Genomic DNA, 26,079 nt, shown 5'->3' on the forward strand with positions numbered 1-26,079 from the left:
TACTTTTGCATCGCAAGAGCAATGCACTGCCAAGCTATCGTGCAATTTGATCACGCTTGAACAGGCATGTAAATGTAGTTGGTCATGTAATGCAAACGTTAAAATGCTCATCTTAAAAAGTTGTGCGCAGTAGTAAAAGTGTTTATGTGTAATAAAATAGAATTGTGTGAGGAACAGTGCGAAAAGTAAGTGTTAATGAACTGAAAATCTGCTATTTTTCTTGCGATTTGTGTGAAAGTACAAAAATATTTATTGCCGTAGTGTCGTAGCGTTCATTTCACCAGGAAACTGATGTGATATGCACAAGTCACGTGAAAATCATTTTGCAGAAATTTTGGGATAGTAACGTAAATTCTATGAGACCAGGTTGAAAATGGTGCTATGTTTGTCTGAGCATCCTGACCAGCCTGAAAAAGCAGCATAGGCTCAACCAATGGCGTGAGTTTGGGGCGAGACTATCTAGAAGATTGAGGGGAGTGCTCCGGAAACCTGTTTGACTTTATTTTTGCAATTCATTTGGTGCTGCTACTGCCACAGAAATGACATGCTTCGACTTTAAAAAGTAGTTTCCTAAAAAAGTTGCTGACATCCCCAAACCCCCCTTTCCATTACACAACGGTCACCAATGTCTATACTCATCAGTTTACTTTAAACATATCTAAAGCACACACACACACACACAGCTCCGGTTATTATGCTACCCTGGGGCTTCGGGTGGAAAATAGCCACTTTGTCTGCTTCCAAATGGCTGTTTTTGTGGTTTAGCGGCAGTAGGCACTGATAAACTAGGAAAACAGAGCACAGCCCATGAGCCAACTGGGTAAAAGTGGACCACACAGAGCGAGAGCGAGAGCGTGTCGAGACGAGAGCTGACCAGTCAGTCACTGTGCATGAGGGGGTAAATAAGACACTGGCAGACTAGCTGGATCTTAAGAGAACACAAACACACACACACACACACACACACACACACACACATGTTGTGTTTCCATGTTTTATGGGGACTTTCCATAGACATAATGGTTTTTATACTGTACAAACTTTATATTCTATCCCCTAAACCTAACCCTACCCCTAAACCTAACCCTCACAGAAAACATTCTGCATTTTTACATTTTCAAAAAACATAATTTAGTATTATTTATAAGCTGTTTTCCTCATGGGGACCGACAAAATGTCCCCACAAGGTAAAAAATTTCAGGTTTTACTATCCTTATGGGGACATTTGGTCCCCACAAAGTGATAAATACACGCTCACACACACACACACACACACACACACACACACACACACACACACTTACTTACTTACTTACTTACCCAGGGCATCGGCTGCTTATAAAGCAGGTGCAAATTATGGCATAGAATAGAAAAGGGGGAACAGGTGCAAAAAGGATAAGCTTCTGTCAGTCTCATGACCAAAATCGCATCGCTGCACAGAAATGTTATTTCATAATTTTCTCTAAAACAAACCAAGCTTAAAAACATGAAGAAAGTGAACACAGACAACAGAGACGTCTTGTTCATTTCTAACACTTCTCGGTTTCATGTCAAGTTTGCTGATACTTCATTTTCCAGTGATTCTTTTATCTGTCCCACAGCCGTTACGTCACTTGTATCACAATATGCAATATACGGTGATGTCTTCTAAGAGCATTCAGGAGTCTGTTTCTCATATTTGTCCTTCCTATCTGGGGTGAGGGTTGAGACGTACATTTTGTTGTGTAAATAGAGTGCATTATAATCTGGAAAAACATGTTTCTTGGAATGTTAGGTGCCATTGGATTTATGTTAATTATGTGTTATGTGAGAAAGTACCTTCTTCTGATTGGACAAGGACAATGGACAGCAAAACAATTGTGTGCGTTACATTCAATGACACCAAAATAGCTGTATATAATTACTGTACAGAAATATCTGCTTTTATTCAGTAATGGAACTGAAGAACGTCTGTAAGATTTTTGCCAATGTGACAATTTTTTTTATCACAAATTAATTTCAATACATTTTCAGATTTTTTTTTATTTCAATAAAATTTTATACTATTTAAATTCAGTATTATTTGGTTATTTAAATAAAATCTTTGGGTCCAGACAGAATGATTTTCATTGATTGTATTTATTTTCAATACAATAATGAGAATTTAATTAATATGATCATTAAGATCTGAACATTTCACTACTGTAATGAGAATTTGATTTATTTATTTTTTGCTTCATTGCCATTAAAATAATGTCATAATGTAAAAAATTTTTTTATTAAAAATAATAATAATAATACATTTTTATATATATTATGGGGTGAAATATGTCCCAGACATGTTCGTTGTAACATACACCCTTTTATGCACAGTAATAATCAATGTTAAAAGAGATCTCTGACGTATAATCACACATAGTTATTACATCATATCAGGTTGGTAAAGCCTCATAAAAGGATTAGATTAAGGATTTTACAGTTTGAAGCAGGAAGTCATGGTCTGTTTATAATCATTTGTGAATCACCCCTCTCCTCTGCAAATCATCTTACATTTTTTGTTATTATATTTTGTGCTTCTAATACACTGTCTGACATAACAGGCTTAAAGTTTTGCTCCTGCATGTCCACTGTAACATGCAGAACGATGCTGTAGTGTTTCTCATCATTGGCGGCAACAGTTACACCTACCTCATTACAGATGAGAAATATTCAGAGGATTAACTGCACACATTGCGTAACGTTCTGCTCACAGTATCCGGATTTCCCACCCATTTAAAAGTTTGCTACACACGAAGCACAATGTTGTCTCACTTGAAGCAATGCCCCCACAGGAAAAGATGTTATTAAGTGTTGAGATTACCTTTCTTTGCTTTCTTCTGCAGTTTAAGGGTGTCTGAAGATTTCTTCTTGATCTCCTGTCTAGCCTTCTTATATTCTGTTTAAAAATAAATACACAAGGATGACCTCAAACTTGCAAAAAAAAAAAAAAAAAACTGAGCCATACAAGAAGTGCATCTGTTAAAATAAATGCAGCTGTATTAGTTGCATAACAGTTTTACGCCGGTTTAACAAATCTGGATTTTATTGGAAACACGTTATGTCATAGAGAGAGAAGAATTACAGGCGAGATAAAAGTCAGGAGGGATTGGCGAGTCGCGCACCTTTAGCGTGGTCTTTATCAAGTGTGTTTGCCCCTCGCTTCCATTCCTCCATCTGCTCCTGTAGAGGGTTTATCAGACACTCGATGAAGGCCCTGCAAAACAACATACAAGCAAAATTTAAATAAGATAATGTGCTTAATGTTTGTTCAGGGCTTATTATCAAAAGGATACCTCCATGCACTTGCTGTGTTACATGCCTATAGTAACTTAAAGTGTTATATTTTTAGGTAACTAAATGTATGAATGTAGATTTAACACAATTTTACACCTCAAATGAATTAGTGTCTCAATAATTAATTTTATTTGTTTGCCTTTGCTTAAGTTAATCATTGGCTGCTTGTCACTATTTCTCATTGCATGCTGAGCAGCTACGGGAGGAACTTTACAATTACAAGTCCATCTGCAATTCCTGCTTTTGGAGTCATCTGCAATTCCTGCTTTTGGGGTCAGTGTCAGGAATCCGACAGCCGAAACACAAATGTCTGATTTATAGCATAGCAATGGAGATGCATGAAGAATTTGTCCAAAATGTCTCCTGAAATTAGAGCTTCGAGATTGCATGCCAAACAGTGTGGAATTCTGGGAGAGATTGGGGTGAGTCAGATAGACTGGGGTTCCCTGCATTCTCTGAAGTTTTACTACCACAATAACAACCATCTGCTTTCCTCTCTGTGGACAAAACTAACACAAAATGCCAGTAAGACTGCTGGTTTATGATAATCCTGGCTATGGGGGGTTTCTAAATCAAGATTTAATGATATCTAAATAAGTGTGTAATGCATTTGTGAGGGTAAAATCAACATTTATTAAAGTGGCAGGGAAACTGCATACATTCAGGCCCCACATATAGTTCCTTAGTAAAGTTATGTTTAAAAGAGATGGCATTACAGCCTGTCATACAATACTTAGACCCTTACAGATGTACTGCATACGTACTGTACCAGTCAAAATTGTACACATTTGACAAAATTTAAGTTAGTGATGATCCTGAAAACATACATACACACATATATACATACATATATAAACTCATCTAAAGGATTATTAGGAACACCATACTAATACTGTGTTTGACTCCCTTTCGCCTTCAGAACTGCCTTAATTCTACGTGGCATTGATTCAACAAAGTGCTGAAAGCATTCTTTAGAAATGTTGGCCCATATTGATAGGATAGCATCTTGCAGTTGATGGAGATTTGTGGGATGCACATCCAGGGCACGAAGCTCCCGTTCCACCACATCCCAAAGATACTCTATTGGGTTGAGATCTGGTGACTGTGGGGGCCATTTTAGTACAGTGAACTCATTGTCATGTTCAAGAAACCAATCTGAAATGATTCGAGCTTTGTGACATGGTGCATTATCCTGCTGGAAGTAGCCATCAGAGGATGGGTACATGGTGGCCATAAAGGGATGGACATGGTCAGAAACAATGCTCAGGTAGGCCGTGGCATTTAAACGATGCCCAATTGGCACTAAGGGGCCTAAAGTGTGCCAAGAAAACATCCACCACACCATTACACCACCACCACCAGCCTGCACAGTGGTAACAAGGCATGATGGATCCATGTTCTCATTCTGTTTACGCCAAATTCTGACTCTACCATCTGAATGTCTCAACAGAAATCGAGACTCATCAGACCAGGCAACATTTTCCCAGTCTTCAACTGTCCAATTTTGGTGAGCTCTTACAAACTGTAGCCTCTTTTTCCTATTTGTAGTGGAGATGAGTGGTACCCGGTGGGGTCTTCTGCTGTTGTAGCCCATCCGCCTCAAGGTTGTGCGTGTTGTGGCTTCACAAATGCTTTGCTGCATACCTCGGTTGTAACGAGTGGTTATTTCAGGCAAAGTTGCTCTTCTATCAGCTTGAATCAGTCGGCCCATTCTCCTCTGACCTCTAGCATCAACAAGGCATTTTCGCCCACAGGACTGCCGCATACTGGATGTTTTTCCCTTTTCACACCATTCTTTGTAAACCCTAGAAATGGTTGTGCGTGAAAATCCCAGTAACTGAGCAGATTGTGAAATACTCAGACCGGCCCGTCTGGCACCAACAACCATGCCACGCTCAAAATTGCTTAAATCACCTTTCTTTCCCATTCTGACATTCAGTTTGGAGTTCAGGAGATTGTCTTGACCAGGACCACACCCCTAAATGCATTGAAGCAACTGCCATGTGATTGGTTGATTAGATAATTGCATTAATGAGAAATTGAACAGGTGTTCCTAATAATCCTTTAGGTGAGTGTATTTATATATATACACACACATACACACACATACACACTGATTGCCAAAAGTTTAGAATAATGTACAGATTTAGCTGTTTCTGAAGGAAATTGTTACATTAATTCACCAAAGTGGCATTCAACTTATCACAAAATGTAGTCAGGACATTACTGATGTAAAAAAAAAACAGCTTCATCACTATTTGAAAGAAGTCATTTTTGATCAAATCTAGTCAGGCCCCATTTCTAGCAGCCATCACTCCAACATCTTATCCTTCAGTAATCATGCTAAATTGTTAATTTAATTCTAGAAAATCACTTGCCATTATATCAAACACAGTTGAAAGATATCTGGTTCAACACATGAAACTTAACATTGTTTTTGTGTTTGTTTTTGAGTTGCTACAGTATGCAATAGACTGGCATGTCTTAAGGTCAATATTAGGTCAAAAAAGAAACAGCTTCTCTAGAAACTCTTAAGTCAATCATTGTTTTGAGGAATGAAGGCTATACAATACTTAAAATTGCCAAAAAAACTGAATATTTCACACAAAGATGTACACTACAGTCTTCAAAGACAAAGTACAACTGGCTCTAACAAGGACAGAAAGAGATGTGGAAGTCCAGATGTACAACTAAACAAGAGGATAAGTACATCAGAGTCTCAGTTTGAGAAATAGACACCTCACATGTCCTCAGCTGACAGCTTCATTGAATTCTACCCCAACACCAGTTTAATTTACAACAGTAAAGAGAAGACTCAGGGGTGCAGGCCTTATGGGAAGAATTGCAAAGAAAAAGCCACTTTTGAAACAGAAAAAAAAAAAAAAAAAAAGGTTCAAGTGGGCAAAGAAACACAGACATTGGACAACAGATAATTGGAAAAGAGTGTTATGGATCTTAACCCCATTGAGCTTTTGTGGGATCAGCTAGACTGTAAGGTGTGTGAGAAGTGCCCGATAAGACACGATCTATGGCAAGTGCTACAGGAAGTGTGGGGTGAAATGTCACCTGAGTATCCGGACAATCTGACAGCTAGAATGTCAAGAATCTGCAAAGCTGTCATTGCTGTGTGGAGGATTTTTTGATGAGAACTCTTTGAAGTAGTTTAAGAAGTTCTGAACATTTATTTATTTTATTTTTCAAATAGTAATAGTAATTTTTAACATTATTAATGTTCTGACTATATATTGTGATCAGCTGAATGCCATTTTGGTGAATAAAAGTACCAATTTCTTTCCATAAGAGCAAAATCTGTACATTATTCCAAACTTGTATATATATATATACACTGTACAGTTGAAGTCAGAAGTTTAAATTTTTTATGTAATTAAAACTCATTTTTTAATCATTCCACAGATTTCATATCAGCAAACTACAGTTTTGGTAAGTTGATTAGGACATCTACTTTGTGCATGACACCAGTAATTTGTCCAACAATTGTTTACAGACAGACTGTTTCAGATTGTTGACTATATCATAATTCCAGTGGGTCAAAGGTTTACATACACCAAGTTAACAGTGCCATTCTGATTATTTGTTCTATTTATAGATTCATATAGAGAACAAAGAAAAGCAAACAAATAAACACAGAATCAACATTTAACCCCCACTATTACCCCTCCCCTTCCAAATCCCCAACCCCACCCTGACCCCCGAGAGCCCTCCAAAAACGCCAAATAGCTGCCCCATTACCCATCAAACGAATCCCAATTCCACAGCTTTCTACATGATGCTTCCTCGAAATCTGCCACCCTCCCAATCTCCGTGCACCATTCTTGAAATGAGGGTGCTCCAGCCAACTTCCATCCCCTTAAAAAAATTTGTCTGGTTATTATAACACTGGTTAGCACCCAATTATTTATGTGTTTATCCCCTATAATGATGACCATCGCCTAAAATACAGAGTCTGGGGCTAAATTAAATGTGAGTGTCCAATACATCACACATAAAACTCTGAACCTTTAACCAAAATTCTTGAATCTTAACACACTACCAATAACCATTGGTTGTGTCTCCATCTTCTTATTGGCATCGTCAGCAGGTGGGTGTGTCTTTAAGACCAAGCCTATACAATCTAGATCAATGATCAATGAGTCCAATAGAATCAATGTAAAATCTTGAATTGCATAAGGCGCACCCTTGCAAACTGTGCTTTTAAGTAGCTTGGAAAATTCCAGAAAATGATGTCAAGCCTTTAGGCAATTAGCTTCAGATAGGCTAATTAGAGTCAATTGGAGGTGTACCTGTGGATTTATGGCCTACCTTCAAACTCATTACTTTTCATGGGAAAATCAAAAGAAATCAGCCAAGACCTCAAAAAAAAACTAAAAAATAAAAAAAGAAGTGGCCCTCCACAAGTCTGGTTCTTGGCAACAATTTCCAAACACCTGAAGTTACCATGTTCATCTGTACAAACAATACTACGCAAGTATAAACACCATGGGACCACGCAGCCATCATACCACTTAGGAGGGAGACACATTCTGTCTCCTAGAGATGAATGCAGTTTGGTGCTAAAAGAGCAAATCAATCCTAGAACAACAGAGAAGGACCTTGTGAAGTTGCTGGAGGAAACGGGTAGACAAGTATCATGACAAGTCAAAAAGTTTGACCCAAGTTAAACAATTTAAAGGCAATGCTACCAAATATTAAGAAAGTGTATGTAAACTTCTGACCCACTGGGAACGTGATGTAAGAACCTCTGACTTCAACTGTATTATATATATATATATATATATATATATATATATATATATATATATATATATATATATATGTGTGTATGTTTTTAGAATAAAGAAAATAAAATGTGAAATATTCTGGTTAAAATGTTCATATTTAACCCCAAATCGTTACACCAAAATTTTTGTATTATATTTTGCATAAAGAAAATAAAGCCTACATTTAGCACCATTAAGATTTTCTGCATTGTTGCACTATTTCAAGGAGACTTAAGCATAGCCCCCGGCATTAGTAATAATAAAGAATGAGTAGGTGTGACCAACATTTTTGCGTATATTTATTGAGTTATTTTACTCAAATAAGAAACGGTTCTCTTTAAAAGAGCTTCTGGTCCTCGTTTATGTTGTGGTAAAGTGGATATTTACACTGAAAACTGCCGGAGCTTGGCTTCAATGCTTCTGTGTCTCATACACATCCTGGTGAGAGCTGAACCGATGTCTCTGGTACCACCTGAAACACAGAGAGCGACAACATATTAAAAACACTCCACAAAATGAATATGAGAGCTATAATACTAGTTAAAGACCCCATGAAATTGTTTGAAAATCCTAGGTTTGTTTCATGTGTTGTCACATTTCCTACTGAAACAAAAAGTTGGATAGTAAAACCAGTTAAAACAAAATCGATAAAGCATGACTTGCTAACGCTAGTCGAGGAAGATGCTATTTATACTGTAATTTACATTCTCATTCTAGAAAGCATTTTATTGGGACAAACATGAGACTGTACATTTTAAATGCACTTGTCTGCTAAAAGGTACATGTACATCTCGAGTGTACATCTAAAAGTTTATTTTGTTACATTTTAGGTGTGCACTCGCAAATAGACAGCCTCAAAGCTAACCGACTTGGACTTTAAGCCATATGTTGTCAAAATGCCTAGGTTCACAGTAAGACACTAAAATTGACAACAGTGTCCAAAACTTAACCCTAACCCTTATGTCAAGAGGATTTTTAAACTTTCATGACAAATTCTCCTTAAAGTAGTGCCCCAAAAGAGTCCAGGCCTCTTGAGAGAGGACAAATCTGCCATTCTGAGCAGCTGCGCGAACCACTGCCACAAAGACCGAGACACTGTCCCACTGACAGGGACTACCTCCTGTGTCTTTGTCCACAAGTTTCATTGCTTCTTCAATATGCATCAATAGCCTTCTTACAGTCCAGCAAATGAACACTGAAAAGAGTATGGCCGCATATAAAGAAATTAAAATGTACTCACCCTCATGTAATTCCAAATAAATATGACTTACTTCATTGAAAACAAAAGAAGAACATTTTAACAACATCCATGCTGCTCTGATTTGTTAAAAAAAACACTAGGAATGCACCGATGTGTCAGCCTCCATTATTTATCGGCCAATTATTTACTAGAAGCAAATCAGTTTTAAGCATGAAAACGGCAATGTAAAAAACAATGGTTCATTTATAATAAGTAAATATGCAAAATATGCATATGTATTTTGTGATGTTTTGTATATATAGTAGAAACATGTAAAACAAATGGAAATGATTGTAAATTCATTTTTAAATATTTTCCCCTTCTATTTATCTTTAAACTTTTGTCCTGTCATGTGTTCAACAGACCCAATCCATGTTCAATGAGAATTATTTATTCTTAGAACAATAAAAAAATCTTTAGAACCTCTTTGTACATTTTTAAAACAAAATGTTTGAGCAAAACTGAGATTTGATGACAAAATAAGGTAAGTAGCAAAATATCGGTACCAGTATCTGTCAAAAGTTTTTTGTTAAAATCGTTATTTTGAAGAAAAAAATGATATCGGTGCATTCCTACAAAAAAATGCACCGTAAAAGTAGTCTATATAACTTGTCCACCATATTCCAAGACTTCTGAAGTCATATGATGTCTTAATGCAAGGAACAGAAATCTTGGGTATGATACCTTTAATTTAAACCACCTTGTTTAGCAGCCACTCACATTCATGTAAAAAATATTGGGTTTGGCTTCAGAGATCTTTTTCTCTTCATAGTCACATCATTAGACCCCTGTTCTCTCATTGCCACAATAGTTAATGATCGTCAGTCCTGCCCTACGGCAATAGGGGCCGTAACTAAATGGCCAGAAGCACTTGAACACAACTCCTCATTAACTGCGCTCTCAAATCCTTGGACTTTGGCTAAACACACACATCAATAGTGACCACACAATTACAGGGAAGAAACGTTCATTCCTTAAACCACTTCCACCAGTGTCAAATCATTTTCAGAGTACAGAGATTAGAATGATTGCAGAAGAGATTATTGAGCACAGAACTTCTTCCTGATTTCCTGAGACTTAAGGCCTTCTTAAAGAGCACAATATCACTCAATAGTGTTTGACAGCAGGAAGATCAGTGCTGAGATGTAATGAGGATGTGCAAATGATTCCTGTCACCTGCTGACCATACAGAAAGATCCTGTGTCTGAATAAGCATGCTTTCTCTGTTACACAGTATGCAAAAAGCAGTCAGTCAACAGAGTAGGATTTCAGAATACTAAGTTGTCATTATAGAACAGGCGAACAATACCCAGATGGTGAACTGCACCACTAAGATTCTGAAGTGTGCTACCAGTGGGCACTTTACTATGCCATATGGCCACAGGAGCTGAGTCAGTCATCAGATTAGAAAATAAAATAAAAATGGTGGAGAATTATGAGCTGGGCATCTCTATTTTATAGTGAGTGCTACAGCAACAAAGTAAGTTGTTCATCGTGGTTAAATTGTACTTGTTTAACAACACTCGAGTAAACTGTTGACTTGTTAAAGGTTTAAATTGAGATTGAATAAAGCTAGCTGCAAAAAGACTTTCCATTGTTATCTTTAGCGAGCGGGTCAAGCTCTCAGAACTTAAAGAATAGTTCACCCAAAAATGAAAATTCTCACATCATTTACTCACCCTCATGAAATCCCAGATGTGTATGACTTTCTTTCTTCTGCAGAACACAAATAAAGATTTTTAGAACAATATTTCAGCTCTGTAGGTCCATACAATGGAAGTGAATGGGTGCCAACATTTTGACACTCCAAAATCCACATAAAGGCATCATAAAAGTACTCCGTATGACTCTACAGTGTTTAAATGCATGTGTTCAGAAGTGATATGATAGGTGTGGGTGAGAAACCGATCAATATTAAAATTATTTTTTAGCGAAATTAAATGTGGAGATTGACTGAGCAGGGAGGAGCATTTATAGTAAAAAAAAGGTCTGAAATCTGTTTCTCACCCACAACATTTCGCTTCAGGAATAAACTTCGCTTGCTGTCATGGAATAAACCATTGAAGTCATCTGGAGTTACCCTTATGTGGATTTTGGAGCTTAAAAATGTTGGCACACATTCACTTGCATTGTATGGACCTACAGAGTTGAAAAATATTCTGTTCTGCAGAAGAAAGTCATACACATCTAGGATACCAGAATGAAGACCACAGTGGGGCCGGCCATGTCCCAGAAGAGGAGGCCAAAGCCGGGATGCTGTGCACTCTAGAGGGACCCCTTATAAGAAAAGCATTGATTTTGTCTGGCCCTATGGAGACCCACATGGCTGTGAGCAGCCCAAAGCACCAGACACTATAGAGAATAAATGAGCAGCACTGCTGGAAGTGTCTTTTAATCTTGTTCAGAAATGACAAACTGCCTTTGTGCTTTCACTTGTCAGGGAGCAAGAAAAAGATGGAGAGGTTCTTTTGGACTTACAGACCCAACCCCCAACAACAAAATCTATGACCGTGCCGCAGGAATTATGCTTCAACTTCACCCTAGCCTGCCCCTGAGCGACCTGATCTCTGTTCTTGGCCTCTGAAAGCAATAAATGCTTCCTACAATGTTGTGTTTGAATGAGGAACGTGTGTGTGTGGTGTGAATAGAGGACACATTTCAGAAGTCTTCCAGCGTCCACTGATCTTGTAAACAAAATTGGCCAGTTTCAACCACAAGCCTCACTGGCCGTGTCACGAAAGCTGTAATTACAAACACGCAATGTAAAATATTGTGGTTTGGTGAAGAAATGTGCAGAAAAATGCTGTAGTTTTCAATAAAGCATCTGAACTTAGACCTTCAAATGAAGAATGAATCAGCTGATATATGTTCACGATGAGTAGTGGCCACAATTCTCCCAAAAACATCCACTGCTTTTCATTAAACAACATTAAAAGAACCAGGTTCTTATGTTAAACTGATTCAATTTGTCCCTCAGTTTGTAAAAACAAACACAAATTGCATGCACAGTAATAAACTTACATGGGAAGTCCATGGGACCAACATTGTGTGCTATTTGAGCTGTAAATTTGTCCAAATCGGTACCAACATTTCAGCAAAATAATTATTTGGCACTATCGGTTAGGTTTAGGGTAGGGATGTAGGTTTTGTTGATATAACTCAATACAGCATTAACCTTAAAAACAGTTTTGAAAAAAAATTCTAATCGCTTGCCTTTAGCGCCATTCAGTGGACATCTAACCTCGGGACAGCCACAATAAACGTAATGAGCCACGTAATATAATTGAGCAAAAATGCAGTCACGGTCAAGTTTTTTCATCCGATTACGTGGTTCTACGCAGATTACCTTCAAGTAATGCAATACAATTGAGTTTGCTTCATGTAAACAGTTGTTTGCCAAAAGTTACATCACGTATCTTTATGGTTTTCTTGCGCATATCGTCCGAAAGATAGAGTTTAAATGATCATTACAGGAGTTGAAAGACTTCATAAAACTCTGCATAGGTAAGGTTAATGAACAATTTTCTCACACTTCCACTGTAAATACAAATTTGTTTTGTTTTTACAAGCTGAGGGATGAGTCGAAGGCTCCAAACATTTTTATTTGGTAATCAATTGCATTAACTTGAACTGTATTGAATCTGGAATGTTCATATAATCAACTGAAATGGATAAAAAAAGACATGAGTGGAAACATGAAGCCCCAACACCATTCATTTACATTCACTTCCTTCCAGTCTGTAAAGAGTCAAGTGAACCCTATTAGAAAGAGTCAGCTTGAACAGGCCTTATGAATCCTATTTGTTCTCTATTCACAGAGCCTCAAGTCTAGTTCCTTCTGCCTGCCATCCTGAAACCAACAACTCGCACTCCACGCCATCAGGAACAGTTCACTGCTTATTCCCCATCCAAAATACTTCTCAGCTTAATCCAACCCACTAAATAAAGCTCCATTCTAACCTTAAAAAGTCAGTTCTCTGTCTCCATAAACCATCAGAGGTTTTAGTTAAAGCCCTTTTAAACCCCCATTTGTTTTCATATATAATGAAATGCAGGAAGCTTTTATAGCTCAGCGAGGCCCCAATAAGGGGCAAAGCAAAGATGGTACAAGCGTCTTTTCATTTTACCCAGAGACAAATGACAATGCCATTGTAGTAACATTTCCAGTGTGGCCCCTCCTCAGAGGTGGACTCTTCAAATAATATTAACCACAGACCTTATTTTACCAACCGTCTCATAGAATGAACGTTACTTTAATTACATTTTTGCAAACTGCCATTTACATGCCGTTATAAATTTCACCACAGTTTCCTGGAGAAATTAACACTAGAGGAGCAACAACTACTGCACATTTCATTCACTTTCACACAAATCACGAGTACAATTGCTGATTATGACTTTATAAAGAATTATTTTTTGCTTTATGCAGCACACATTGCTATATTATGATATCAAAACACTTTTACTCTAACACATCATTTGAAAAACTATGCATTATAACACATTACATTATTACATGTTTTACAGACCAATTACAATGTGATGAGCTTGCATGGTAGCTCACCTCATAATGTGTTGGACTTTGGACATGGGAGACCGTGGTTTGAGCCCAGCCAAACACGCAAGCTGACATTTGAGACAAAAGTGTCACAGTAGTGACACAAAATGACGTTGTTACATCGTCCTTGGACAGGTACAGGCTTTACTCTGAGCACTGAAATCAAACTCAAGGCAAAAAAACAACAAGTCTAGATGGAGCTTGTGGCTTTACATTGAAGAAATCTCTTCTCAGCTTAAAAATTAGATCAAAAGTTCTGTTCTGTAGTCTGTATCATTTCCCTGCTGGTGAATATACACATCAGAACCTTAAGTTAATTTCTTAGTTTCCAAATACATGCTACCAGAGATGTATTGAAAACTAAGGTTTTAGCAACAAAACAGCTTGTTTGAGGTTCAGTGAGGACCGACTTCTCTGAGGGACAACGTCACATAATTCTGTCAGCTAGTCAGGGGCTGTTGTTTCCCACTCAGCCATGACACATCAAAAAATGTCATATATTAACAAGTGAGGCTATACCGTCTGTCCCTAACAACAAAAACTAAATGGTGAAAACAAGCTTGTAAAAGCTGCGGCTTCATTGCTCTGGAAATATCGAACACGTCAGCGCCTGAAGTTGACAGACTAAGATGTTTTCAATTGCTCCTTTTAGTGTCTCCTAACAAACTGTAGTCGTAATGGCTGTAGGCGGGCATCTCTGCTTCCTTTCATGTGGCGATGATTATTGGTTTCTTTGGAGATGAGCAAGGCACCTCTATTAAATTTAGTACTTTTGAGTTTTGTCCAGACATGAAGTGCTAGCTTGCAAACAATTTTAGCTTACATTTTGTATTAAATATAATTGTATTAATTGGGTAGTTGACTCAAAAATGAACATACAGTTGTCATTTACTCACCTTCATGATATTCCCACATAGACCCCAAGTCTTTGACCACTAGCTACTACTCGCCTGCTATAAGCATAAAATAAAAAAGATGTAATAGACTCTGCACTTATCAGTGGTGGCCCATGACAGAAATTTCCAGGGAAGATAATATGTAAATTGGTTTTGAAAGTTCAAAATAATAAAAGATTGCAAAGGTTTCAATCATTTGGCAGAGTGAGCAAGAGGCAGACACAGTGGATGTGGCATCAGGCCATTGAGAAGGGTTTATTTTAAATGATAAACTACAAAGGAGTTAAAAAGGGAGAAGATAAAGTGTCCATAGGGAATAAAGTTTCCAAAATAAAGAGAAGATGAAGTCTGGCGTTGTCATGGTGCGTTGGCGCTTCTGTGAAGGTCTAGGAGTGCAGAATGGGGAATGCTCCAGGTCAAAAAAGGTGTCCCAGCAACATCACCACACTCCCCTCCTTGTCTGTGGAGTGAGGAGTGGCGGCTTCTCCAGCGGCTTGGCTTCCCTGGGGCCACAGTGCTTGAAGGGCATGGCGGCCCGGCATCACATCTAACTCGTACCAAGGGCCTTAGTTCCCAGTGAAGCATCTATTTTGTGCTGGAAGGAATAAAGTCACCCGGTCTGGTCTGGGACCTATGAGGATGCCAGTGTGCATGCTATCAGGGAAGGAGGCCAGCCTCTCGAAGGAGAGACACACTCTGCTTTTTAAAGGCAGCAGTGATGAGGCTCTATTAACTTCAGGTCTACCTCATTATACACTGCCAAATGATAATAGTCACTGCGCCCCTCCTCTCTCTCTCCTCCCACTCCCTTCGGAAGCCTAGGACGGGCGGCTGAACCAAGGGTTGGGGAATCTGTGACGTCAAACGAGGTTGTCACGTCACAATATCATGATGTTTTGGCTGGTAATGCTCCTGTACACAGATGATCTCTCCCCCTGATATTTAAAAAATAGTCTAGATAACTACCAATGTATAAACGAATTTCAGACTATGATCAATGCAAACATTCATAAATGAATGGAGGGCCCCATTTCATGTACATTAACAGCTACTCACCTAATACAGTAGAGGAACTTGCCTGTAGGAAGCATTATTTATATATGATCTTGTTGTTCGATATTTCAAGTTATATTGGTTATAAATGTGGAAGGCGGCAAATTTCATTTTGCTTTCGTTTTGCTTTTTTTTGGGCTGAATTTTGAATAGAAGCAGATGACGCTGTGTGACATTTTGAATGGTCAGTTTACTAATGAGAGGCGGCGTAGTACCATCAGCCTCCTCTGGAATTCATACCAATTTCTACAGTGATTAAAACTCACCTGAGCTACACCCCATGAAAGAAAAATATTAAATATGTATTTTTCCATTAAAGGCATCTGTTATGAATGTTAGTAGGTAAAATCGATTAAAACAACTGTTCATTTTATCACTTTTGAATGCATTTTGGGGAAAATTATCCCCCTTGCCTCCTGACGAGCCTCCACTGGTGCGTTTATCACTGTGACACAAAAAACTCTTACAGAAAAGACGCTTGAGAAGCAAAAGGTCTAAGTGACAAAGAAGGTAGTTATCTTTCTTAACATGCTCAGCCCTAGTCGCAGTGGGGATAGTATTTAAAAGCTGCTCTCTAGTGTGCAAGATGCAGATCCGGTGACCTCTGAGTTTATTTTTAGCACAGCTGTGGCGCTGGGCTCCAAATGCTCCGTCCCCTCCCAGAATGCCTGATGCATAGATTGGTGGCCATTAGAAGTAGCCTCCACATGGGCTCTATTTGACTGCTGCATTGCAGCTCCGCCCCTTCGTTGCTCTGCCAGTATATGCCTTTGCCTTTCAATGTGTCTGTCGCTCTCTGTTGATTTTCATTACTCTAGTCAATCTCTTGTTATCTGTTCAAAGTTCCATTGAGGAGGGCTGACAGCATTGGCTGCCCTTGCATGCTGATCTAGGACAGCACCTCCCGTACAATCTAAAATCTAGCTTGCATTAGAAAGACTGCTGAGCTGATGTAAGAACACTGTAAAAACAGCAGCCTCCATCAACCCTTGAGCGAGATCTGGTGAGAGACAGTTCACCACAGGGGCATTTGAGAGTGAAGTGACAGTACACAGATTTTATTCCTTTCCTCCAGACTCCCTCTGAGGGCCCGGTATGTGGCACTTCCCTGCCAACACAAGTGTAAAGGACACCGGTGGGAGGAGGGGCCCTTAAGTGGACAGAAAGCTCAAGTAGAAATGCTGTCAAAGGCAAGATGGCTTTGAAAAAGCTCTGAAAAGACATATACATCTACAGTTGCCACAAAAATCAATGCATGAACAAAATATCAAACCAAGGCTCTGAATTAAAACCTAGTGAGTTTCCTCATTGTCTACAGAGCCTACATAGGCAGCTGCCTTCTGAGGCAGCATCTTAAATTAAATGAAAACTTGTATGCAATGCATCTGTGATCTAATTTGTATTACCTTTGACTAGTATATCTATTGTCTAACAAAATTATTTTTTTGAAATATTTTGTTTAAAAAGTATGCTTGTGCTTTCTGTCTAGAAAATAAATGCCACATTCATTTTAAAGAGTGGCTCAAGTCTCCACATTCTTGGGGGGTCACTTGTTGGATGACTGAAACTGGCAGAGCATATGCCCCCTCACAAAGCCCTCATACAGTCAGTGGTCTTTGTCTTCTCACGCTAACAGATGCATTTGCATAATTTCAGACTCAGTGTGCAATCAGCCTGCATCCTCTCTGCTCACAGCTGGGCAGAATGTTCTGTAAGAAAGAGACAACCAGAAAGAGGCATACCAAGAGCTTTGCATATTCAAAATCACATACATTTCTTGTTTTTGGAAAAAAGCTAATTTTCCCAGATGTAATATTTTTCTTCTTCTAGAATTTCACATATAAAACAAGAATAGAATGGAATTTTACATCTTCTGAAAAAAAGTTTAGCAGCGCTTGCCTGTGCAAAATTCGCCACCACGATACTAAGGTCTAATGGGTTGCCAGGGCGTTGATACACAATTGCTAAGGTGTTATTAGCGCATTGCTATGCAGTTTCAAGAGTTTTCTGGGTGCTATATGTGGTTGCTGGAAGTGAAGAGAGTCCACCTCCACTCTATGTTATTCTGTTTGTTGATATAGCTCGACTCCTTTAAATGTAAGGTTTTTTTGTCTGCCGTTGGCTGAAAACTCAACTCAAATCAACGGTTTCCAAAAGAGATTCCCTTCAGGTTTGTTCATACAGCTGTCTTGTGCATTGCTGTAATAGTAGACCATGACCTCTGGATATTTGTAGACTCAAGCAAACAGCTGTCTTAATATCTCTTCTGGATCTTGATGAAAATTGGCCCCTTTCACATTTTTCTCAATCTTAGAAATCCATCTAGTCTTCAAACATCTGATGTCTTTGACTGGACAAATGTATTGATATGTTCTACAGCAAACACTCAATGTCTCTAGCGATTGCATAATAGCTGGAAAGTAGCTGATTTATTGTGCTGACCCTCCTGTTTCTGCCCTGATGCTGCCAAAAAGGGAATGAGGATGTCCATCCATCCATTTGGATCCATTGAATGACCTCTAACACTTGTCAGCACCTCTGAGAAATGCCTTCTTATACTCTGAAGCTATTATATGGGTAGCTGACATGAAATACTTTTGGGAAGTTGACTTGTCCTGAGGTGTGACATGATACACTCCATCTAAAACTGTTTTAATCAGCATTTTGCTAATTTATAATTATTTTACATGAAGCTTTTATGACTTCGTATTGATTGAGAGACTACATTATATATACAGTATATGACGTGTCACATTGCAGGATCATTTAAAATAATCTAGTGAATGCAAAAGGTAAAAAAGGTCAAATGCAAAGCCAAAGTAAAAAATGAAGGTATACACTTTCCCATCCCTTGTATACATTTTAACCTCTAATCTTGATAAAGAAGATAAAAAATTCTAGGTAAAAAACTTCAAAAGAAACGGTGACCAGTCACAGGATCTAATATAGGCACATTCCCTTATACATTAATATTTTTAATAAACATTAACCTAAATATTTGATGAAAGTGAACTTACATTTACTTCTTTACATTTCGTGCCTGACATTCCAAGTCTTATGAAGAGTTTTGGTGAGAAACCACCACAATTTTAAGTCATTTTCAGTAAAGAAATGTTACGTCTGTTGTGCGTTCATGAATGCTATGTGAGAAGCTCATTCACATTGGCTTGTGTGTTGTTCACGCGGGAACTCGGGTTGCTTCTTTTTTTACATTGCTTTTTTTTTTATAATTGTATACATTTTTTTTTTTCTGTGAACTTTTCCTTTAAAAGAAACGGTGACCAGTCACAGGAGCTAAGATACAGTATAGCCTAAACTTTCCCTCATACATTTATACAAATTTTAACCTAAAATCTTGAATAAAAATGGTGATTACAAATTTTGAAAAACCTGGTGATTAGTCAAAAACCAATGGATATGTTATGCATCAACTACCCATAACACTTGCTTGCACAGATGGAGGGAAAGCTCAATACATGGTTGATCAGCCAGGCTTTACATGGAGCTATGAAAGGAATGTGCTAGAGATGTTTAAAAAAAAAAATGGCCAGCGATGTTTGATGTCCCGTGAGCACTCATATGTAAACTACACACATAAGGACATAGCCTGAAATAATGACATTCTAAAAGTCCTATGTGTTAGAGATAATGCTTACACTGTAAACCTACTGCAAGGTCCTACCTATGAAACAGTCGCCTTCAGCGAATTTGCGCTGCTTTGTGTCAACACCTGCTGTAAACCATACGGGTGACATCCATGGATCAAAGCAATGTAATTCTCATTTGTCATGGGTAACAATAAGAACAGGGCTCTGCAGAAAGAGAAATGTAATACAATCTAATACAAGAAAGTATGGTTGCACAGTAGACTCGTGTTACGGTAATATTGCAATACTGAAGCTTCAAACCACTGGCACTGCCACAGTATTTTTTAGTACCTTTAATACGGTAGTACAGTAAGTTATGTTGAATGTGTGGTAGTAAATATTATTTTCACTAAAAACCTTAATATAAATCAGACCTATGTCTGCAATAACATAAAAAAATTGTCTTTTCGAGTGGATTCCCCTTCACGCAGTGCCCCTTAAGAGCACAAAATGTTGTTTATAATTTCCCCCTTATATGGTATTGTTTATTTTTCAATGAGTGGTTTTCCCAAGCTTCAAACCTACACATCTGAATCACAGCACGTTAATTTGGCGGCCATGTCTCCTAATGGATAATATGGATTTAAGTAAAACTTCAGAGAGTGAGATGCTTTTTACACAACACAATTCAAATAGTGAGATTTGAAATTATTTTGGGTTTTGGCCGATGAGACCAGGAAAACCTATCTGCTGTGAATGTCTACAGAGATTACAAGCCAAAGGGAGAAACACCAGCAACCTTAATAAACACCTTGGGACACATCCCATTGCAGAATACACACGGGTTAGTGCCACTTCATTTCACCTAAATGCTTTATCTTAACATTTACAGATTTACCATTTCTCTATTTCTATTGCACTTTTTTTTTTTCAATTATACAAATGCATGGTGGCGGTAACGTCGCAAAATTTGCACTTATGATAAGATCAAGTCCCTGAGTCATGCTATCAAACCGGTGTGTATGTAATCTGCATTTGAGCTGCTGTTTACCAGGTGACTGGGGCTGAAGTGGTTATAATAATGAAACAAATGCTCAAAATGGTCTTTTTAACATTACAATCTTTATTTTTATGTTAATAACATTCAATTAATCACAGAAATAATGAAATAAAAGTTTTAAAGATGTTGCTGTTTGATCTGGCAGTTTTGTTGTGGTGAAGAATTTATGTAATTTTTTTTATGCCAAACTAAGAATGTATTAGGTAACAAGTTAGTCCATTTCAGCCTTCTACCAGTTCATCCATCATTTATTTTCACCACTTCTGGAGCAACAAGTGGAATTTCTAAGAGCCACCTTTAAACTGTTAAGAATTAATACACTATCGTATGGTATCGTGATACTACTTGCTATCATGGTACTTTAGCTGGTATAGTATCGTCAAATATAATTATGGTATCGTGACAACCCTACAAGAAAGCAAATGTATGAATGCTGATCATGGTTGGCTTGTGTAGCCATGGTTCAATTTGCCTCAAGGGTTTACCTGTAATTACTGTACAGTGCATCCCAGTTTAGTGTTATTTGTTGTGGGCTATGTGTGAAAATTCAATTGTGCATGCTAAGGATTAAGCTGTCATCATCTAAGACGAGGAACTGAAACGAATGACTGCAAATATCGCTTGTTACAGATCACACAGTCATCACATCATATACCTCAGGCAAGCACAATGAGTGGGAAATAAACGGAAAAGCAAAGATTTGAATGTAATTGGGCTGATTACAGCAGGAAAAAAAAGTTGTTTTTATCCCTGAGGGCGCAGGTTTGGTCTACAATGCTCTGTACAAAGTTTTAAGTTTCCCTTAAAGAGGCAGTTTAAATAATGAGGAATAATAGCATCTGTTTTAAATTATTTTGAGGCCAAATAATCCTGTGTGTTTTCTTAAATTACCAACATGTACTGATAAGTATCCTCACCTTGTGCCCATAGCCCTTAACGAAAAATAAGCAGTTTAAAGGAAGAAAGGATGTATCGCCAACCATGTTTACTAATTAATCCTTTACAACTATCCAGGAGGACAAAATAAAAACATGATTTTTACATTTTAGGTTGTGAACCTTCTATGTGTTTTAAGCATATTGCTATCCGGTTTCTTCCATGTTCTGCATGGATGCCAAATTGATGCTAATGCTTTCTGGGTTGCTAGGTGGTTCCATGTTAAAAAAAAGCCCACCAAAACATTGCTATTACATTAATGTAAGTCTGTGTTTTTTATGCTCCTTTCATTATCTAATCCCTCTGAAATGTAATATCAGACTTCTCCAGAACAAGCCATATAATTTGAGGTATCATTTATGTCTGTAGCACAAACGGTGCAGGACGAGTTACGCAAGTTGGATACTTGGGGTTAGGGATTGTTTAAATCCCTAACTCGAAGTCACAGCACCACTATAGCTTATCAGGGCAATTACATATCTTGGGCAAATTAATTCAGACTTCATTACCAAGCAGAGCCACAACATGCACAGAGTCTTGTTATGTAATATAAGGGAGGTTTATTAGTATAACACTACAGATTATTTGCCAGCCAGATGTTCTCATTTCCCACAGGCCAAAACCTTGAGATAAGAACCAACAAGCAGCTTGCTGGTGGCTAATTAGAGGCAGTGAGGAAGGAGAACCCAGACCATACACTCATTGAAATGATTGCTACTTTACTGCAGCTGTGGAGTGTGGATCAAACCATTCCAGAACGTTCAGACTAACCCATGGCGACCAATGGCACTGCACTTTCAAGGCTGGGGCTTAGAAAAGCAACCAGCACGAAGCCGCTATTTGCATAGCCTACTATAAACAAATATTTTCCTAAAGACTCTCTGAAATAAGATAATGTAGAACTAGTTATCACCATTGCAAATTTCAGAATTCACTGAGTTATGATTTTCAATCATTTCAATACAACAGCAAAAACTAACAGGCTATTCTATTGAACACCAAGACTGCCATTTTAACCAAGAAATGTGCAAATAAATGTAAGCATTTGAAAGCTTTAAGACATTACAGGGTGCAGAATTGAGTTAGTACTCTACACTACGATACTATAGAAAGATTTTATTTGTTTTGGTACAGGCACTTTTGACATCTCTAGACAATGGACAAATTGTATCTAGACCTAATCCGAAGCAACCTTAAGTGCAAGAATCAGGGCTTCTTTAAAAACACAAACAAAAACAATCTGAACCAAGCTCAGAGATTGCCAATTAGGGAAGAATTGGCATCCATACCATTGTTTGTCTGAGACAGTGGTGACATGATTGCTCTGACAGCCTTGACAAATTAGGTTAAATTTACACTATGGGCAGTCACATTCATTGTCTACTGTCAAAGCTGAACTGAGACCCCAGACAACTCCCACTTCTCATGTGCCCCAAAGTCTACGGAAGACAAACACAGAAGCTGACTTGTGAGACGAAATGTGCTTTTAATTTCACATTTGCTTTTAAAACACTATCGGTTAGATTTAGGTGTTGGTTCAGGGTAAGGCTGTCTGTTATGTTCACCTCTCAACTGCTTTTAGGACACTATTGGTTAGGTTTAGATTAAAGTTTTAGGTTAGGGAGGTAGATTTTCCTCATTAAAACATTCACTTTAAAATCTTAGTCTGATTACAACACCATTTCACTTGTTTTTGGTGCCAACACAATTTTGAAAAACAATTTCGTTTTGCAAAACTGTTGCCACGGTAATGTAAATTTTATGAGATCCGGCTGTCATTTTTACCATGAATCCTGATAAATGTTTTATCATGTTTCACATGAGCATGAGCTGAATGAGCAGAGTCGGCCATAGAAGCACTGCGTGTGGTGTGGAATGACAGAGGAAGTGAAAAAAAGTAGCGTGGTGTGATGACAGTGGGTGTCATTCCCAGAGGTGGCCTACATACAAGCCTTCTAATTAGCCTCCATTCGATCCACACCACTGCATCTATCAGCAACAGTTGACAGGCTACACGGCTACACCCACCTAATGCAGGACAAACAGGTGGCCATGCAAAGGCTTGTGGGAGGGGAAGGGCAGGGCAATGTGTGCATTAGGCAAACCACAAGACTATGCTGAAACAAAGATACACACACGCATGCAAACTTGCTGAGCCAGCTATTGCTGACTGGTCTGAGAGTGGTAGACTTGACAGCTGCCGGCATACTGGAGGAACTCACAGGAGGCAGGAATACTTTGGGAAAAGTGAAGCCTTGTAGGGTAAACAAAGACACACCCTGGGTTGAGAGATGCATAACAAATGAAAAATGAGGATCAATTGGTCACCCTTGGTTTCTCAGTTCTACAGGGTTAAATGACTAATGGAAAATGTATTCTTGTACTTGTTGCCTATGAACCATGTGCCATTATAACATATGCTCTAGACAAAAGCATTAAGTTGGCTTCAGTTCAAGACGGCACAGCACACTTGGCACAGGCCCACAGAAAAGCCTCACTGTATATTTCTAAGCCTACTTGGCTGCCATCTTTCTGCCACTCTCATTCACGGTTTGACAACCACACATTTCCTGTGCATTCAAACTATATAATTTCCCTATTATGGAATTTAAAGTAAAAGAAAAGAATAGTTTTGTTGAGACATCCACTCATTAAAGGCCTTCTTTATTTTTAAGTCGTAAATCAAGCTATTATTAACTAAAAGAGAGCTGTCCTCAGATCATAAAACACAATAAAGTTAGGTTAATGAACTATATTAGCCCTTGATATGAAATACTATGATGAATATTGTTTCAAATCATCATGCATAACAGCCTCATGTATCCAGAATTGTGACTCTGACTCTGGACAAATGACTCTGGACTTAATAAAGCACAGTGGACCAACACCAGCCGATGACATGGCTCCCCAAACCAACACAGACTGTGGAAACTTCACACTGGACTTCAAGCATCTTGTATTGTGTGCCTCTCCATTCTTCCTCCAGACTCTGGGACCTTGGTTTCCAAATGAGATGCAAAATTTGCTCTCATCAGAAAAGAGGACTTTGGACCACTGAGCAACAGACCAGTTCTTTTTTTCTTTAGCCCAGGTAAGACGTTTGACATTTGAAGCCCATGTCCAGGACCCGCCTGTGTGTGGTGGCTCTTGATGCAGTAACTCCAGCCTCAGTCCACTCCTTGTGAAGCTCCCCACACATTTGAATGGCCTTTTCCTGACAATCCTCTCCAGGCTACGGTCATCCCTGCTGCTTGTGCACCTTTTTCTTCCACACTTTTCCCTTCCACTTAACTTTCTATTAATGTGCTTTGATACAGCACTTTGAGAACATCCAACTTCTTTTGCAATTACCTTTTGAGGCTTTCCCTCCTTGTGGAGGGTGTCAATGATGGTTTTCTGCACAACTGTCAGGTCAGCAGTCTTCCCCATGATTGTGAATTCAACTGAACCAGACTGAGAGACCATTTAAAGGCTCAGGAACCCTTTGCAGGTGTTTAGCTGATTAGAGTGTGACACTTTGAGCCTACAATACTGAACCTTTTCACAATATTCTAATTTTCTGAGATTCTGAATTTGGGGTTTTCATAAGCTGTAAGCCATAATCATCAAAATTATATCAAATAAAGGCTTGAAATATCTTACTTTGCTTGTAATGAGTCTATATAATATATTAGTTTCACCTTTTAAGTTGAATTACTGAAATTAATGAACTTTTGCACGATATTCTAATTTTTCGAGTTTCACCTGTAAACTAACCAATAACAGTTTTTTTTTTTTTTTTGTGGAATTTCAAGGCAGTTATATTTGAAATTGGATATAACAGTCAAAGTAAAGCAAAACAAGCTCAAAAGTAGCAGGAAGCGGGGGTACTGGGTAGCTCAGCGAGTAAAGACGCTGACTACTACCACCCCTGGAGTCACAAGTTCGAATCCAGGGCATGTTGAGTGATTCCAGCCTGGTCTCATAAGCAACAAAATCGTCCATTACTGATAAATGGTTACACAGGGGTGACCATTTATCAGGGTCTATAAAGTGTCCGGCTGGGATTTCAAAACTGGCTAAAATGTCTGGGATTTGTATTTGTCTTCATATCCAGGTGCTCTTTACAGATAGAACTATCTATTTAGTATATTTGTTACTACTCTGCAGCTAGAAAAATAAATAATATATAATAACACTTTTAAAAGTTCCCCAATCTGTGAATTACTGAATAGAACAGCGGTTTCATCACACTCACGCTTGCAACAAATGGTCGTTTTCAACTGAAAATGTTGAATACATTGAGAAAACATCAAATAGGCTATACTACATATAATTGTTTTTTTTATACCTCGGTCTGTCAGATAATTGTAGTGCCAATGGATGAAAAATAAGCAGAAAGTACTACTAAATGTAACAAGCATAAAATGGCAAAAGAGCAACTCATAAAAATATTATTTTCAGGGAAGTACCTGCGCGGTGATCACAGGATGGCTGAAAAGTGCACAAATTATTTTTAATGGCATCTGATCTTTTTTAATTTTAATTTATGTCCATTATTAAATGTATTAATATTTAAAAAAATTAAATGTATTAAATAAACGTCATTGATGCCTTTTCTATGAATAAGTTTCTATGAATAAGTTAAGAATAAAAAGATCTACCTAAAGTGTATGGCAC

The 26,079-nt window shown here is 38.2% G+C and overlaps 1 protein-coding gene across 7 annotated transcripts in view; it reads right to left on the reverse strand.

The window, feature by feature from the left end:
- The window catches only part of LOC127657916 (protein MTSS 1-like), a 106,545-nt gene that overhangs the window by 36,131 nt on the left and 44,335 nt on the right, over nucleotides 1-26,079 (reverse strand). For all 7 annotated transcript variants that reach the window (XM_052146906.1, XM_052146910.1, XM_052146905.1 and 4 more), the window contains 3 exons: nucleotides 8,478-8,562; nucleotides 3,141-3,232; nucleotides 2,840-2,914 (listed from right to left, as the gene is read on the reverse strand). In XM_052146906.1, coding sequence (XP_052002866.1) covers nucleotides 2,840-2,914; nucleotides 3,141-3,232; nucleotides 8,478-8,562 — 252 coding nt within the window. The remainder of the gene's footprint in view (nucleotides 1-2,839; nucleotides 2,915-3,140; nucleotides 3,233-8,477; nucleotides 8,563-26,079) is intronic.

Source organism: Xyrauchen texanus, chromosome 17, assembly GCF_025860055.1.
Source record: "Xyrauchen texanus isolate HMW12.3.18 chromosome 17, RBS_HiC_50CHRs, whole genome shotgun sequence".
In the NCBI taxonomy this organism is placed as follows: domain Eukaryota; kingdom Metazoa; phylum Chordata; class Actinopteri; order Cypriniformes; family Catostomidae; genus Xyrauchen; species Xyrauchen texanus.